This window comes from Abramis brama (assembly GCF_963993115.1).
Source record: "Abramis brama genome assembly, chromosome: 18".
NCBI lineage: Eukaryota > Metazoa > Chordata > Actinopteri > Cypriniformes > Leuciscidae > Abramis > Abramis brama.
In genome coordinates, this window is record NC_139980.1 from 1062528 (window position 1) to 1077527 (window position 15000).

At 39.8% G+C, this 15000-nt stretch overlaps 1 protein-coding gene across 4 annotated transcripts in view; it reads right to left on the reverse strand.

Annotated features, from left to right (window-relative positions):
* The window catches only part of akap7 (A-kinase anchoring protein 7), a gene marked incomplete at its 5' end in the record, with an annotated part of 57916 nt that overhangs the window by 33367 nt on the left and 9549 nt on the right, over window positions 1-15000 (reverse strand). For all 4 annotated transcript variants that reach the window (XM_084091658.1, XM_084091660.1, XM_084091659.1 and 1 more), the window contains 5 exons: window positions 7197-7344; window positions 11792-11904; window positions 13276-13436; window positions 14370-14506; window positions 14626-14774. In XM_084091658.1, the coding sequence (XP_083947784.1) occupies window positions 7197-7344; window positions 11792-11904; window positions 13276-13436; window positions 14370-14506; window positions 14626-14774 (708 nt within the window). The remainder of the gene's footprint in view (window positions 1-7196; window positions 7345-11791; window positions 11905-13275; window positions 13437-14369; window positions 14507-14625; window positions 14775-15000) is intronic.

Below are 15000 nucleotides of genomic sequence, written 5' to 3' on the forward strand. Positions count from 1 at the left end.
GCATGTGATCATCAGGTCCTCATGTGTGTTGTGTTAGCATGATATCTGACAAACTGTCTTTACTGTCCATCGTTGGCTTTTCTAGAGATGAAATAGAGTAGAAGTACACTACAGGTGTACACTGTGATCATAAAATAATCTCAAATCAATATTTCATGTCCCTGCCACTCATGTGGTAAAAAGCAGTGTAACAAGTGATTGGTCTGAACATCATCCCTTAAATGTCCGTTTTAACTCAAAACTTCTTGCTAATAGTGTGTTTAATGAGCTAATTAAATATCTCAGCTCAAATCAATATTTAGTGAGGCCAATGCCTGCTAATAAGCAGGATAATGTACATCCAGCCGGTTGTTATCCCAAAATAAACTTCTTCAGGATAGCAGGAGATCCCTACGCTCCACATCAGGGTCCTGATCTTCCTGATCTTCCTGTCAGGGTGTATTCTGCGGTAACAACCGGCTGGATGTACATTATCCCTTAAATGTGTATTGTGGATCATTTCTTTCCACCAGTCAGAAAGAAGTCAAGTTATGGATGAAGCAAAATAGCTCAAAATTTCAAGATTGACCAGTGTCTGAAAAAACAAGGGTTTTATCCATAGACTGTAAAAAATATGGACAAAGCGTCTGTGACGTCACCCATAGACTTTCTGAAGAACGGGTTTGAAGCCGTTTATGGGGGGTATGGGCGGCGCCATCTTGGAAAATCTTGGGAAATCCTAACCCCGCCCCCCTTCTGACGCAGCGCGCGTCACTCAGCTCGCTCTGCTACTGCGGTTATCTCTGTGTGTATTTTAGGCAACGAAATATGTTATAAAACACCATACTAACTCTTTTCGTTTTCATTTAAAGAGTTTAGTTTAAATTATAGCCACACAAATGTGGTTCAGGCAACGCATATTGATTATATTCACTGCACATAACGTTTGCCTATTTATGAAAAAACAAAATATAAAACACAAACCTGCCTCTTTTCATTTTAAATATAATATAAAAATATTAAACATTTTATGGTCCAGGAAATATGTGCATTTGTACTAAACAACAGATGTTGCAGTAAACATCATTACAGATCATCTTCGTTGTATTAAAATTTAAAATGACAAAACTCAACCCAGTCTCTTTTTGTTAAATTTCAGTTTTATCAATATTAGCCATTATAAAAGTATAAGTAAAAGGTATAAGAAGCTATACAAATAAAGCAAACAATTCAGTCAAACATACAAAGTCAGCGCTCTAGTCTAACCATACAACGGTAAAGTTAAATAGCTTATAAAGTTATGAAACTTCCCCTCAGCCAAAACGATTGCCCAGGGAACAAATTATAGATTCACGAGACCAAAAATCACCCGTTAGATATAGACAAGACGAATTATATCTCATGTTTAACCACTACAGAGACGCCAGAGTCCGCGGCATTGGCGGCAAACGCCAGAACGACTAGCCGAGGAAAGGCTGCTCCAGGCGGGGTACATGAGCGCCGAGCGCCCGGTCATCGCTGGATCAACTGGATACAATTTTCATAAATCTTTAAATAAACCACAGATTTGAGCTTTAAACAACTACATTCTCACCTGAAAAACTCTTAAAACTACATTTCATGATACAGAAACAGTAGTATTATATGTCAACTGTATTAAAAAATGGCGCTTCTTATGTTGTCATTCTCTGTGGCGCTGCCTTGTCAGCTGTCAATCAAGCTGTCAATCAAAGTTAACCACGCCCTTATTGTCATACATTTTATATCTAAATACGATCTAAACTAACGAGTTAGAAAAAAATTCACCCCCCTCACAGTTGTCAGGCACTCGGAAGCTATCGAAAAATACAATAAAAGTCCATGGGACCAACCTGTAAAAACATGAATTTATGCTGTGAAAACGGACATTTTAACATGGGGGCTATGGACATTTGCTCCCTTTTGGGACCTGCCCCTAGCGGATTTTCGATGTATTGCAGTTTTTCGCACTTCCGGGTAGGCTTCATTTTTCAGATCAGAATGTTGCCGCTTGGTTTTATCTAGTGCTGCACGATTAATCGCAATGAAACCGCACACGATTTGGCAAAGGCTGCGATTATCTTGTGCGCAGTTTGTCAGTGGAGTGCGGCTGATCGGTAGTAAATACTGCTCCATCTGAACACCAGAGGGCGCTCTCATGCAAACACGATAAATATGCAGAAGTACAATAATGCGCATCATTCCAGGAAATCCCTATCGCTGTAGCTGAATAAACAGAAGATTGAAACGCTCTGATTAAACATGACTTATAAACACACGACTGCCTTATTCTGTGTCAGAAGCTCATCATCTCACAGAAGGAGGAGCTCAGCTGTCCTTATGAAGTGAGTTTGGAGAAAAAGCATGTTATTAAATGTTGTCTGTTGTTGGACAAGAGGTTCATAAATGCTTCTCATGTTTTGGAAAGATGTTCGACGCGTGTTGTTTTTTCAAATGCACGTTATAAGTGACTCAGACTCACAGTGCGTTCAGATGGAGCCGAGTTTACAGAGCCGTACATCAATGACAAGCTGCGCATAAAAAATAATCGCGATAAGCCATCTCGATTTAAGTGCGATTACATGTAAATTGCGATTAATCGTTCAGCCATAGTTTTAACCTGTAGTGTCTTGCCTCAATAAAGGGAAACTTCACCTGGCAGGATGAGCTTTCAACAAAACTTGTCTGCCTATGCAGTAGAAAGGTGAAAACATTGGTGCTGCCTGACTATAGAAAACTATAGCAGTTTTCTTCCCTTTTGTCAAACAGGTAGTAAAACTTCAACACCCATAATGCACTGGGCTTGTTGCGGTCCAAGGCCACTGCCACCAGTCTGCTCTGGATACGCTTTCCAGAGTCAAATACCGCCTTGCTTTAGTAGGAAATACTTCTAAGCAAACTTTCACTCATAATGACTTGTATCGCTCCCGGGTGCAAGCATTCAAAGAGTAAACGTTTAGCGGGAGTTTCTCTGGGTTTCCAGAGTAGGATCCAGAGCTTTGTAGACAGCGACTAAAGGGTGCAAAGAATCTTAAATACTGAGAGAATAAAGAGAAGGAAAATATGATAAACCTTCATGCTTGCAGTCAACATTTCATACTGGATGAGCACAAACACCGTGTTTTAGACCAAACGAAGGGGAAAACTGAAAGAAATCTGCCAGTTCCACCTGAAGCAAAACTGTGGCGTTCAGGTGAGAAAGATGTTGCCATAGTGATGCAGTTTTACCATAATGCTGTTTAAAGAGTGGATAAAGTATGACACAATTTTCAGTTTAACTGTTCTGTTAATAACCCTCTGCTGATCCGACAGTCCGTGGGTGGGAATACAAGCATGAGGAAGTATAATCCGTAGTTTTCACTAACATTTTTACTGACAAATTAACGTGAATCACTCGGTCCAGGTAACACACAGAAAGGGGAAACACTGTTCATTTACATATACTACTAACTAGAGGTCACCGATTCATCGGTTTTGCCGATATATATCGGTACCGATAGTTGATTGGTGGAACTATCGTTATCTGCAAAAATCCACACCGATAGTTTTTACGGGTTGTGTCCGTTGCTGGAGCGGCTGAGAAGAGTGCGCTGGCATTACACAGAGCGAGAGCGCCCTCTAGAGGCGGACAGCTATCACTGGCTGAGTTGTTCACGCTAACACGAGAGATCACGCTTCACGGAGAGAGCCGACACTTCAGATGCGCATTTAAAACACAGACAGCGAAACGGTGTGAATACAGAACACTAAAGTACATATTGCCATATCATTATAAAGTCATTAATTTGTTAATTACTAACATTAGTAGTGGCTACCTCAAGCGATTAAAGCAATGTGACAAAAACACACGCAAACCTGACCCAAATGTTTTATGTCGCAATTGTTACCATATTAGTTTATATCCAGCTGGCCAGTTTCATGCATTCATTAGCCAGCGAACTTTAATATTTAAAGCTAGTGACGTGATTGCTCTCTCAACACTGATATGTTCATGCAGTTGACAGAAACATTAACAAATCAGAAGGTAACACTTTAGAATACGGTTCCTTCATTAATGAATAACTACACAGGAACAAATGAGTAACGTATTATTAACATTCTAGTAACTACTATTAACTAACAAGAAACTCTGATTAACAAATTAGTAAGTGATAGCGCTCAGATGAATGTAGTAGTTCATTATTAGCTAATCAATAACTACTATTTTTTTCATACCTCCCAGAGAACTACTATCTACAGGTTCATAATTAACATGAATAATGCATAATTTATAATAAAAGGTAATGGTAACCCACTAGTAATGACTCAAGTATTACTACATCATTTTAAAGGAACTACTAATTATTTGGATCAGTATCTAAAGTGAAAAACATGATAACCTAATATTGACTGAAGTCATTGTAAGCTTTTGAGATTTTTGTAAGATTTTGAATAGCAATTCCTTCCGATGGATTTGATCACACTTTAGTCATTACTAGTGTGTTCCCATGATCTTCACTTTAGATACTGATCCAAATAATTAGTCGACTAATCACTTGATTCATTACTAATGGGCTACCATTACCTAATATTAAACATTGTGCATTATAAATATTTATTAACCTGTATATAGTAGTTCTTATAGTCTTCAGTGAGGTATGAAAAATAGTAGTTATTGATTATCTAATAGTGAACTAGAGTGTTACTAATGCATTACTCATTTGTTCCTGTGTAGTTATTCATTAATGAAGGAACAATATTCTAAAATGTTACCAATCAGAAACGCATTCGATTTCAGTTCCTTTTTTATCACTACAATACATATTGTTATTTTAATTAGATAATCATCAAGTGTTCTAACATAGAAGCAAATAAAGTGAGAGACTGTATGTAATATAGGTCTACGTTTATGTAATTTTAATGCTCTGGCCTTTTCAGATATTTAAATATGGCCATCTTTAAGCACGACTCTTCATCTTCATCTTTTTTTATTTAATGCCATGTCAGCAATCAGAGCTATCTTCATGGCAAAAATTCAATTACAAAAACACAAATATCATATAAATACAATAAAAACAGAACAAAGATAACCAGCAAGTCATATTATACAATATATTTTTTTAAGTTAACATATGATAAAAAATCCAAAACCTTTTCAGGTATAATCTCATTAAAAATGTCCTTAACTGAAATAACTAAAAGCATTCTACTTGTGTAAAGTCCAGGACAAACTAATAAAATATGTTTGACAGTTAAAGGAATCCTACAAAACATACAGTACCAGTCAAAAGTTTGGAAACATTACTATTTTTAATGTTTTTGAAAGAAGTCTCTTATGCTCATCAAGCCTGCAGTTAAAAAAACAACAAAAAAAACCCAGTAATATTATGAAATATTATTACAATTTAAAATAATGGTTCTCTTTTTTAATATACTTTAAAATGTAATTTATTTTTGTGATGCAAAGCTGAATTTTCATCAGCAAGTACTCCAGTCTTTGGTGTCTTATGATCCTTCAGAAATCATTCTAATATGCTGATTTATGATCAATGTTGGAAACAGTTGTGCTGCTTAATATTTTTTTTATAACCTGAGATACTTTTTTCAGGATTATTTGATGAATAAAAAGTTAAAAAGAACTGTATTTATTTAGAATAGAAATCTTTTGTAACAATATACACTACCGTTCAAAAGTTTGGGAACAATAACTATTTTTTTAAAAAGAAATTAGTACTTTAATTCAACAAGGATGCGTTAAATTGATAAAAGGTGATGGTAACGATTTATATTGTTAGAAATGTTTTTATTTTGAATAAATGCTGTTTTTATGAATAAATGCTGTTAACGTTTTACTCATCAATGAATCCTGAAAAAAGTATTCCAAAAAAATATATCAAACAGCACAACTGTTTCCATCATTGATAATAACTGAGTATCAAATTATCATATTAGAATGATTTCTGAAGGATCATAAGACACCAAAGACTGGAGTACTTGCTGATGAAAATTCAGCTTTGATCACAAAAATAAATTACATTTTAAAATATATTAAAAAAGAGAACCATTATTTTAAATTGTAATAATATTTCATAATATTACTGTTTTTTGTTGTTGTTTTTTTTGTTTTTAACTGCAGACTTGATGAGCATAAGAGACTTCTTTCAAAAACATTAAAAATAGTACTGTTTCCAAACTTTTGACTGGTACTGTACATAATGTTGGGTCTTGACCTTTAAGTAAAAAAGCATGGGTCAAACTTGTGTGACCTATACGACATCTGGTGTAGACCAGCTGATCAAGTCTAGTTTTAAAATTGAGAAAAGTCCTGGTTTTAATGTCCGGATGAGTTGCATACAACTTATTATTCTTGCACATATGCCACTCTTCTTGCCACTTATTTAAAATATATCTGTTAATAATCGGTCTGATATCTGAGGGAGGAATTTGACATTATTATTCCTCATTAAGAGCTTCCTTGGCAGCTTGCTCATTTCCTGCAGTCCAACATGTCCTGGAACCAGCAAAAGATAATACTGAAGAACTGATCGAGCAGATAATCCACTTTGGTTAAGATGGAGTCCACTAAAGGATTATCAATTTTTAAAGTGTCCATTGCTTGAAGGCAAGATTTTGAGTCTGTAAAAATTATAGAATGTTTTTGTACTGTATTTTCAAGCACGAATCTTAAAGAAACACATATTTGACCTGTAATATTTTAATGTTTCAATTATTTTCTGTAGAGTTCATTCAACTTCTCGTTTTAATATATTCATATTTATATATTTATTTCATTTAGCACATTTCAGTTCAGCACTGTTTACTTGGAGTGTTATGTTTGTTTCTAATCCCAGTATTCATTGAATAATCGGTTATCGGCATGTACGGTCAAACCTAAATATCAGTCTCAGTAAACTCCACTATTGATCGACCTCTCTACCTGATCTAACAACACACAGCGGGTTTGAGTACTGTGGTTTATAATACGCCATTATTATCTGGTACCATCACACAGCACCAGACTGGAATTAAAGATCTAGAGTTTGGAAATGACCTGCAAACCTGAGCCCAAATCACAAGCCAGAAGATGTTGATGAAGATGATGATGATGTCAAAGACCCATCCAGTCCAGAAGCACTGCTTCACACTAGACTGATGCACAGCCGCATCTTCATCACACACACACACACACACACACTTTCCTCCAGAGCAGGTTTACTCACTGAACGTGACGCTCTTCTCGCGGTGGTAGTATCCATCTGAGGTCTTTTTCTTGAGCATGGAGCACAGGTCCACTCTACACACACACTCGTCTCCGAACACACGGCTCTCGAAGTCGGAAAACAGAGCCGGATCCAGCTTCTTAACGCCCTGCGAAGACACGCACACACACACACAAACAATGAGTCCAGAGCAAGCAGAAGGACACACACAAGGGACAGTCCAGTGGGGCTGGAAGTGTCGGTCGGGGCCGATAACCTCGAGAGGAAGCCTGAGCTGTGGGAAGATCACACACACACACACACACACCTCCCTATCTGTGTCCTCCACATGGAGAAGAAGCATCAGTCCGTCACGTACACACACAGCTGAAGGAACAGCTCAGCGGATGTGGAGAGAGTTTCAGACCCTGTCTCTGTCTTCATGAGCACTGGGAGTGGGAGCACTCGAGTGTGAGCGGGTTAAAGCTGTGTAATGTGTGTTTGATCTGATTGTGTGTGAGTGATGAGCGGGAACAGGAGATCTGGCGTCAGTCTCGCCCCTCACTGTCTGAACACACAGCTTCATCCTCACAACACCATCAAACTACAGCACTTCAGGCTTTCTCATGTTTTTGAAACAAGGCTGCATTTCTTTAATCAAAAATACAGTAAAAACTTTAATATTGTTAAATGTTATTTCAGCACTATTATGCTCTTTTAAAGGCTCCTCATGTTGTTTTGTTTTCTCGTACAATAGGTTTACATGCATCCAAGGTCAAAAACACTCTTTCCTCGCCATTGACACAAATGTCAAAATGTTTAGAAAATTATAGGGTTTTTGCTAAATTATGTTACAGGGTAGGGGGCGCTGTTCCACATCTGCTAAAAGAGAACTGAATCTCCGGATCAAAACAGACAAAAACGAGCAACAGTAACACTGATTATGCACGTGTAATCTTGGACAAAAACATGATTTTCTCAGCAAGAAACACATAAACACAAAGTCACACAAGACAGGTAAAGTGCTGCCATGGCAACCTGCTCAGCAAGTATACAAATGGCTGAGGGTGTAAATATGCTAATACGGGTCTGTCAGCGGTCGTGGGCGGAGCATGAGCAATATGACATCATATTGCTCAGAAAATCCAAACGGCTTTTCAAACACCTTATAAAAGTGAATTTTGCATCCGATGACCCCTTTAAAGCCCGCCTTTCTGAGAGCTGCTCTGCTCTGATTGGTCAGATGGTCCAGTCTGCTGTGATTGGTCTACTCTGCTCTGATTGGTCAGATGACCCAGTCTGTTGTGATTGGTCTACTCTGCTCTGATTGGTCAGATGACCCAGTCTGTTGTGATTGGTCTACTCTGCTCTGATTGGTCAGATGACCCAGTCTGTTGTGATTGGTCTACTCTGCTCTGATTGGTCAGATGACCCAGTCTGTTGTGATTGGTCTACTCTGATCTGATTGGTCAGATGACCCAGTCTGTTGTGATTGGTCTACTCTGATCTGATTGGTCAGATGACCCAGTCTGCTGTGATTGGTCTACTCTGCTCTGATTGGTCAGATGACCCAGTCTGTTGTGATTGGTCTGCTCTGCTCTGATTGGTCAGATGACCCAGTCTGCTGTGATTGGTCTACTCTGCTCTGATTGGTCAGATGACCCAGTCTGCTGTGATTGGTCTACTCTGCTCTGATTGGTCAGATGACCCAGTCTGCTGTGATTGGTCTACTCTGCTGATTGGTCAGATGACCCAGTCTGTTGTGATTGGTCTACTCTGCTCTGCTCTGCTCTGATTGGTCAGATGACCCAGTCTGTTGTGATTGGTCTACTCTGCTCTGATTGGTCAGATGACCCAGTCTGTTGTGATTGGTCTACTCTGTTCTGATTGGTCAGATGGCTCAGTCTGTTGTGATTGGTCTACTCTGCTCTGCTCTGTTTTGATTGGTCAGATGACCCAGTCTGTTATGATTGGTCTACTCTGCTCTGATTGGTCAGATGGCTCAGTCTGTTGTGATTGGTCTACTCTGCTCTGCTCTGCTCTGATTGGTCAGATGACCCAGTCTGTTGTGATTGGTCTATTCTGCTCTGATTGGTCAGATGGCTCAGTCTGTTGTGATTGGTCTACTCTGCTCTGATTGGTCAGATGGCTCAGTCTGTTGTGATTGGTCTGCTCTGCTCTGTTTTGATTGGTCAGATGACCCAGTCTGTTATGATTGGTCTACTCTGCTCTGATTGGTCAGATGGCTCAGTCTGTTGTGATTGGTCTACTCTGCTCTGCTCTGTTTTGATTGGTCAGATGACCCAGTCTGTTGTGATTGGTCTACTCTGCTCTGATTGGTCAGATGGCTCAGTCTGTTGTGATTGGTCTACTCTGCTCTGCTCTGATTGGTTAGATGGCCCAGTCTGTTGTGATTGGTCTACTCTGCTCTGATTGGTCAGATGACCCAGTCTGTTGTGATTGGTGGATTTGTTTTGTCAGCAGAAAACAGCGTCTTCTCGACATGAACAACACAAACCAAACTCTTCCAGTCTCAGATAAACTACAGTGTTTGAGGGGCAAAGCAGACGCTGTTCTCGTTCAGCCAATGAAGACCACAGGCTGGCATTATGCAGATTAGTTACAAACCTACGAAGGTTCAGCCAGAAGTGAGACTGGAGTTACTGACTGACAGAATCGCTTCTTTCTTTTAGGAGACAAAGAGTACGTTTACATGCTCACCAGTAAGCTTATAACTCAAAAATGAAGCTTATTGAAATAACCAGTTTTCCCCGTCCACAGCATTTGCATTGTTAGCTTAAAGGGTAACTCTCGCCAAAATTGAACCTAGGGTCTTTTTGTTAATCTACCCGAGTCAAACTTTCGTGTAAAAGCATAATTAGAATGGAAACGCCACTTTTAAGATTGGCCGTATTTTTGTTTTCGGTCAAACTGCCTTTTGAATGGGAGTGCTGGGGGCACTTCTATGATAGCATCAAAATCTCTATTTTTAAAACACTAAGAAGGCTCGACACATCATGACACTGCTGGAAGTGTCACCAGGGGCTCTACACATGAACTCCAGCACTGAGAACAGTGTTTGTGTACACAGAGTTTACTAAAAAGAAAGATTTTGAACAACTCACAGTAGCCGTGTGTCCGCCAGCATTTTGTCAGTCAAAAATAGTCGATCTCCGAATACAACCTAACAGGGAGGAGAGTAAAGATGGAAAGCTCCTAAAGCTTGTCTCCATATAAATTCACGGATAATTTGTTGTTTTGTCGTTAGTGAAAATCAATATTGACCTTGTTATTGAAAAAGGATCCTCATATAATAATGAAATGATTCAGTGACACAGATCGACTATTTTTGACTGACGAAATGCCGGCGGACACACAGCTACAGTGAGTTGTTCAAAATCTTTCTTGTTAGTAAACTCTGTGTACACAAACACTGTTCTCAGTGCTGGAGTTCATGTGTAGAGCCCCTGGTGACACTTCCAGCAGTGTCATGATGTGTCGAGCCTTCTTAGTGTTTTAAAAATAGAGATTTTGATGCTATCATAGAAGTGCCCCCAGCACTCCCATTCAAAAGGCATTTTGATCTTAAACGAAAATACGGTCAGTCTTAAAAGTGGCGTTTCCATTCTAATTATGCTTTTACACGAAAGTTTGACTCAGGTAGATTCACAAAAAGAGCCTAGGTTAAATTTTGGCGAGAGTTACCCTTTAATTGCTTCTATTGTTCTCCTCATCTGTAAGTCGCTTTGGATAAAAGCGTCTGCTAAATGATTAAATGTAGATGTAAACCAGTAACCTGACAACGCAAGTGCACCGCGTTTACATGACTTTATTAATAAATCAGGCCATGCCCCTGTGTGACGTCAAAACATAATCATTTGCGTATCTGACTCAGAGTATTTCATTTGTTATGTCAGTTATTAAGCATAATCAACCTGAGCGTGCATGTAAACGCAATCTGACCTTTGATCTTTGAAACTTTGCAGACCTTTTACATTCACAAACAGCTGTATTACACACTGCATTAATAGAGACAACAGAGGCACTTTAAAACATCTGTTCTCTGTGTGAATATACAGTAAAGTGTAATTTATTCCTGTGATCAATCATTACTCCAGTCTTCAGTGTCACATGATCCTTCAGAAATCAGTTAATATGATGATTTGGTGATCAAGAAACATTTATGATTATTATCAATGTTGAAAACAAGAAAACATTTTATTGATACATTTAATGAATTTGATGAATAGAAAGTTCAAAAGAACAGCATTATAAATGCATTACCGTCAATTTAATGCGTCCATAGCAAAAAACTATTAATTTCTATAAAAGTAAATTAAAGTCTTACTGACCCCAAACCTTTGAACGGTTCTGTATAATTAATAGCTTTCAAAATGGGCATGTCTAGGCGCATTTTCACTAATAAAAGCTGATTTTTATTTTGCATGAATTATACACACACTTACATAACTACGACTGCACAGATGAATAATTAATCATGATTTCCAAAAATAAATTACAATTATCTACTGATCACTGTTGTCATTGACTCAATGCTGTGTTACAGTAAATGTATTCTGCACACAGACACACACACACGAGCGAGCGCTTCTTACCTGCTTGCGTAGTTTGGGAGCTCGTGAGAGTTTGAGAAACGTCAGATGAGGTTTGAAGGCTTTGTCATCTCCAGACACGATGCCTCTCTCCTCAAACGCCTTCCTCACACTCTCTGGGTGGAGAGAAACAACACACACACAGCCTCAGAGACACAGATGCATCCTGGGATAGTCTATTTACAGCCTCCCGAGGACCGGACCGGACCGAGACTGTCTCACCGTCCTCAATGTAAGACGAGATATAATCAATACAGAGAGGGCGAGAAAGAGCGAGATGACATTAGCAGACTGAGCTCTCAGTGTCTTGTGCATCTAAACCCTGAGCGTGTTCTCACTCGACTCCAAAATACTGTGCTCATATACACCATCAGCGAATATTAGAGGCTTTTTTACATGTCAGTCTGATTACGCCAATACTGGAAGCAGTAAAACCTCAAATCTGGCCACAACTCTGGGTTTATTTTGGTACAATGGATGATTATGTCTGAAGACTGAAGGGACCATCAAACACATCCACACACCAGAAGCACATCACAGATGTAGAGTTTCACTCTCATTCTTCTCTTTATTGGGTGTAATAGAATAGGTTAACATGCTTTAACGCATTACTGCAGCTCCGCACTGATTTCTACAAAGCCCCGCCTTCTGAAGACCTCAGAGTGCACTGATTGGCCAGCTGACCCAGTGTGTTGTGATTGGCCAAACACCTCAAGCGCGTGTCTGAAACGTAACATCCCTTACCATAATCGTACGCTTCAGTCGTTGGTTTTACCATATCAGTTCAAACCCGAGTCGGATTGTAAATGCGGATGATCAAGCAGATCGTTCGTAACCAACATCGGAACGCCACGACGACCGCATTATAATTCACCGAAACGCCTTCTCTCTTTGCATGTGTCTTTGAGCGGCGTTATGCTAATATTTTACATTGTGACGCGAGGAAGTAATATCTGGAATATCTGAATAATCAATCAATCAAAGCTCATTCTTCACAAAAGACAGTTTTGGACTCTACTGACTTCCACTGTATGGACAAAAACAATGAGGCATCTCTCAAAATATCTTCTCTTATGTTTCGCAGAAGAACGTAAGTCATGTTTAAGGAACATTAAGGCAGGTAAATGATGATAGAATGATAATTTCTGGGTAAACAATCCCTTTAAACTACATTACATGTACAGGGAAAAATTTGAAAGCTGTCCGTCATTTTGCCAGATTACAGTGAGTGATGTGTTGCACCTTGTAACTGTAATTCTCACCCCTGTCCACTTGGTGGCGAGAGCGCTCTTGCTGACTGTGAGTTAACGGTCATCCAATGTGACATTGTTTACAACTGTTTTATTGATGTCTTTCTGCCGTTGAAACACTGATTGAGCGCATTTATCAATGAAATAATAAAGTACAGCTTTTAAACTACTGAACGAATGGTGTGTGTTTATTTGTGAAGGAGAGGAGAGGATGAGGAGTGAGGAAGAGCGATGTACCTGCGATGAGCGCGAGTGTGTTCAGATGCTCTCCTTCTGCGATCTGGACAAACGCCACTTCCTGTTTAAAGTGTCCGACTCCACAGAAGGGCAGGATCAGCCTGTGTCCCGCCAGCAGTGTGTTCAGAGGAGACTCCAGCGCTGAGAGTGTGGACGCAGCGCTGCACACACACACACACACAGTGAAGGCATGTCATAATTACTGCTGTGGTCTGAGATGAATGCGTATGTCGCTCTGACAGATCTCACATGTGGCCTTCAAACACAATAACATGTCTTTGGTTTGGACAACTCTTCACGGAGCAGCTGATGCTCTGGGTTATGCTATCAGGGGTCAGGCCGGGGTCAGGCTGGGGTCAGGCCGGGGTGAAGCGTGCTGTCAGGGAGATCTGCCTTTAGAGGACTGCCAAGAACACAGCTAACATTACTGATAAACAGAATGAGTGTCCTTCATCATATAGCTGACGCTGCTGTTTTAAAGAGCAATAAGCCGTGTGTTACATCAGATTGGTGAATTATTAAAAACTGTCCAATAATAGATTATTAATTTTTTTTATTAAGATTAATTTATTCAAGTCATTTTGACATTTTGTTACAAAGTATGACAATAAAAGTATGACAATACTTATATTATTATTATTATAATTAAATAAAGCACATAATAAGTGCATTTTTTATTATTGTCATACTTTGTGATTTTGGATTGATTTGGTTACGAGTGCAGTGCGTATGCAGAGAGACTCCGCCCCCACTCTCTCCTGATTGGCTGTGATTTTGGATTGATTTGGTTACGAGTACAGTGCTCTTGCAGAGAGACTCCGCCCCCACTCTCTCCTGATTGGCTGTGATTTTGGATTGATTTGGTTACGAGTGCAGTACGTATGCAGAGAGACTCCGCCCACACTCTCTCCTGATTGGCTGTGATTTTGGATTGATTTTATGGCGGCTGATGTGGCAGACAAATTGCATCTGCTCAGGACAGTGTAATTGTGGTTCATAAACTGTATCCATGCATGGAGAGCCCTGAGCTACATTCAGCTGTCCTGTGTGTGCAGCTCCTAACACTGTGTGTGTGTGTGTGTGTGTGTTCTTACAGATCAACCTGCTCCTGTGTCTTCAGGTGAGCCACTAGTAGAGTAATGTGTAGAGTATCCACAGGTATCAGCGCTCGCGACAGACGAGAGTCCTTCTCCAGCACCAGCTTCTGCACGTCCTGCACCGCCTGCTTGATCTGACGCACACACACACACACACACACACACACACACAGCTTCACAACCAATGGCTCACAGATAGCAGGGAACACATGATGGAGTATGTGAGGATAGTAAAGTAAGCAGACTCCCGTACCTCTGGATTGGTGATTGGCACTGAGATAAAGTAGTTTGGCCGAGCGACCGGCTCCTTCTTCTTCTTCTTATCGCCATCTTCCTCACTCTCCACTCGACTGCCGTCTCCTCTCTTACGCTTCTTCTTCACGCTGGATGCCGAGCCGGCGACTGAAAACACAGACAAGCATTCAGCATCACAGTAATGATCAGAGTCGAAGCTTCATTACATTCAAACCAAATCCCTTAACCCTATCCATACCACTAAACCAGTCCTAACCGTACCTGTTTTGAAAAGGTAAAACGAAGAAAATGACATGAACTAAAGCTGATGATCATGTTCTCACTCATTTACTGACACCTAGACCTGAAAAAAAAGGTTAATCGAGACAAACTT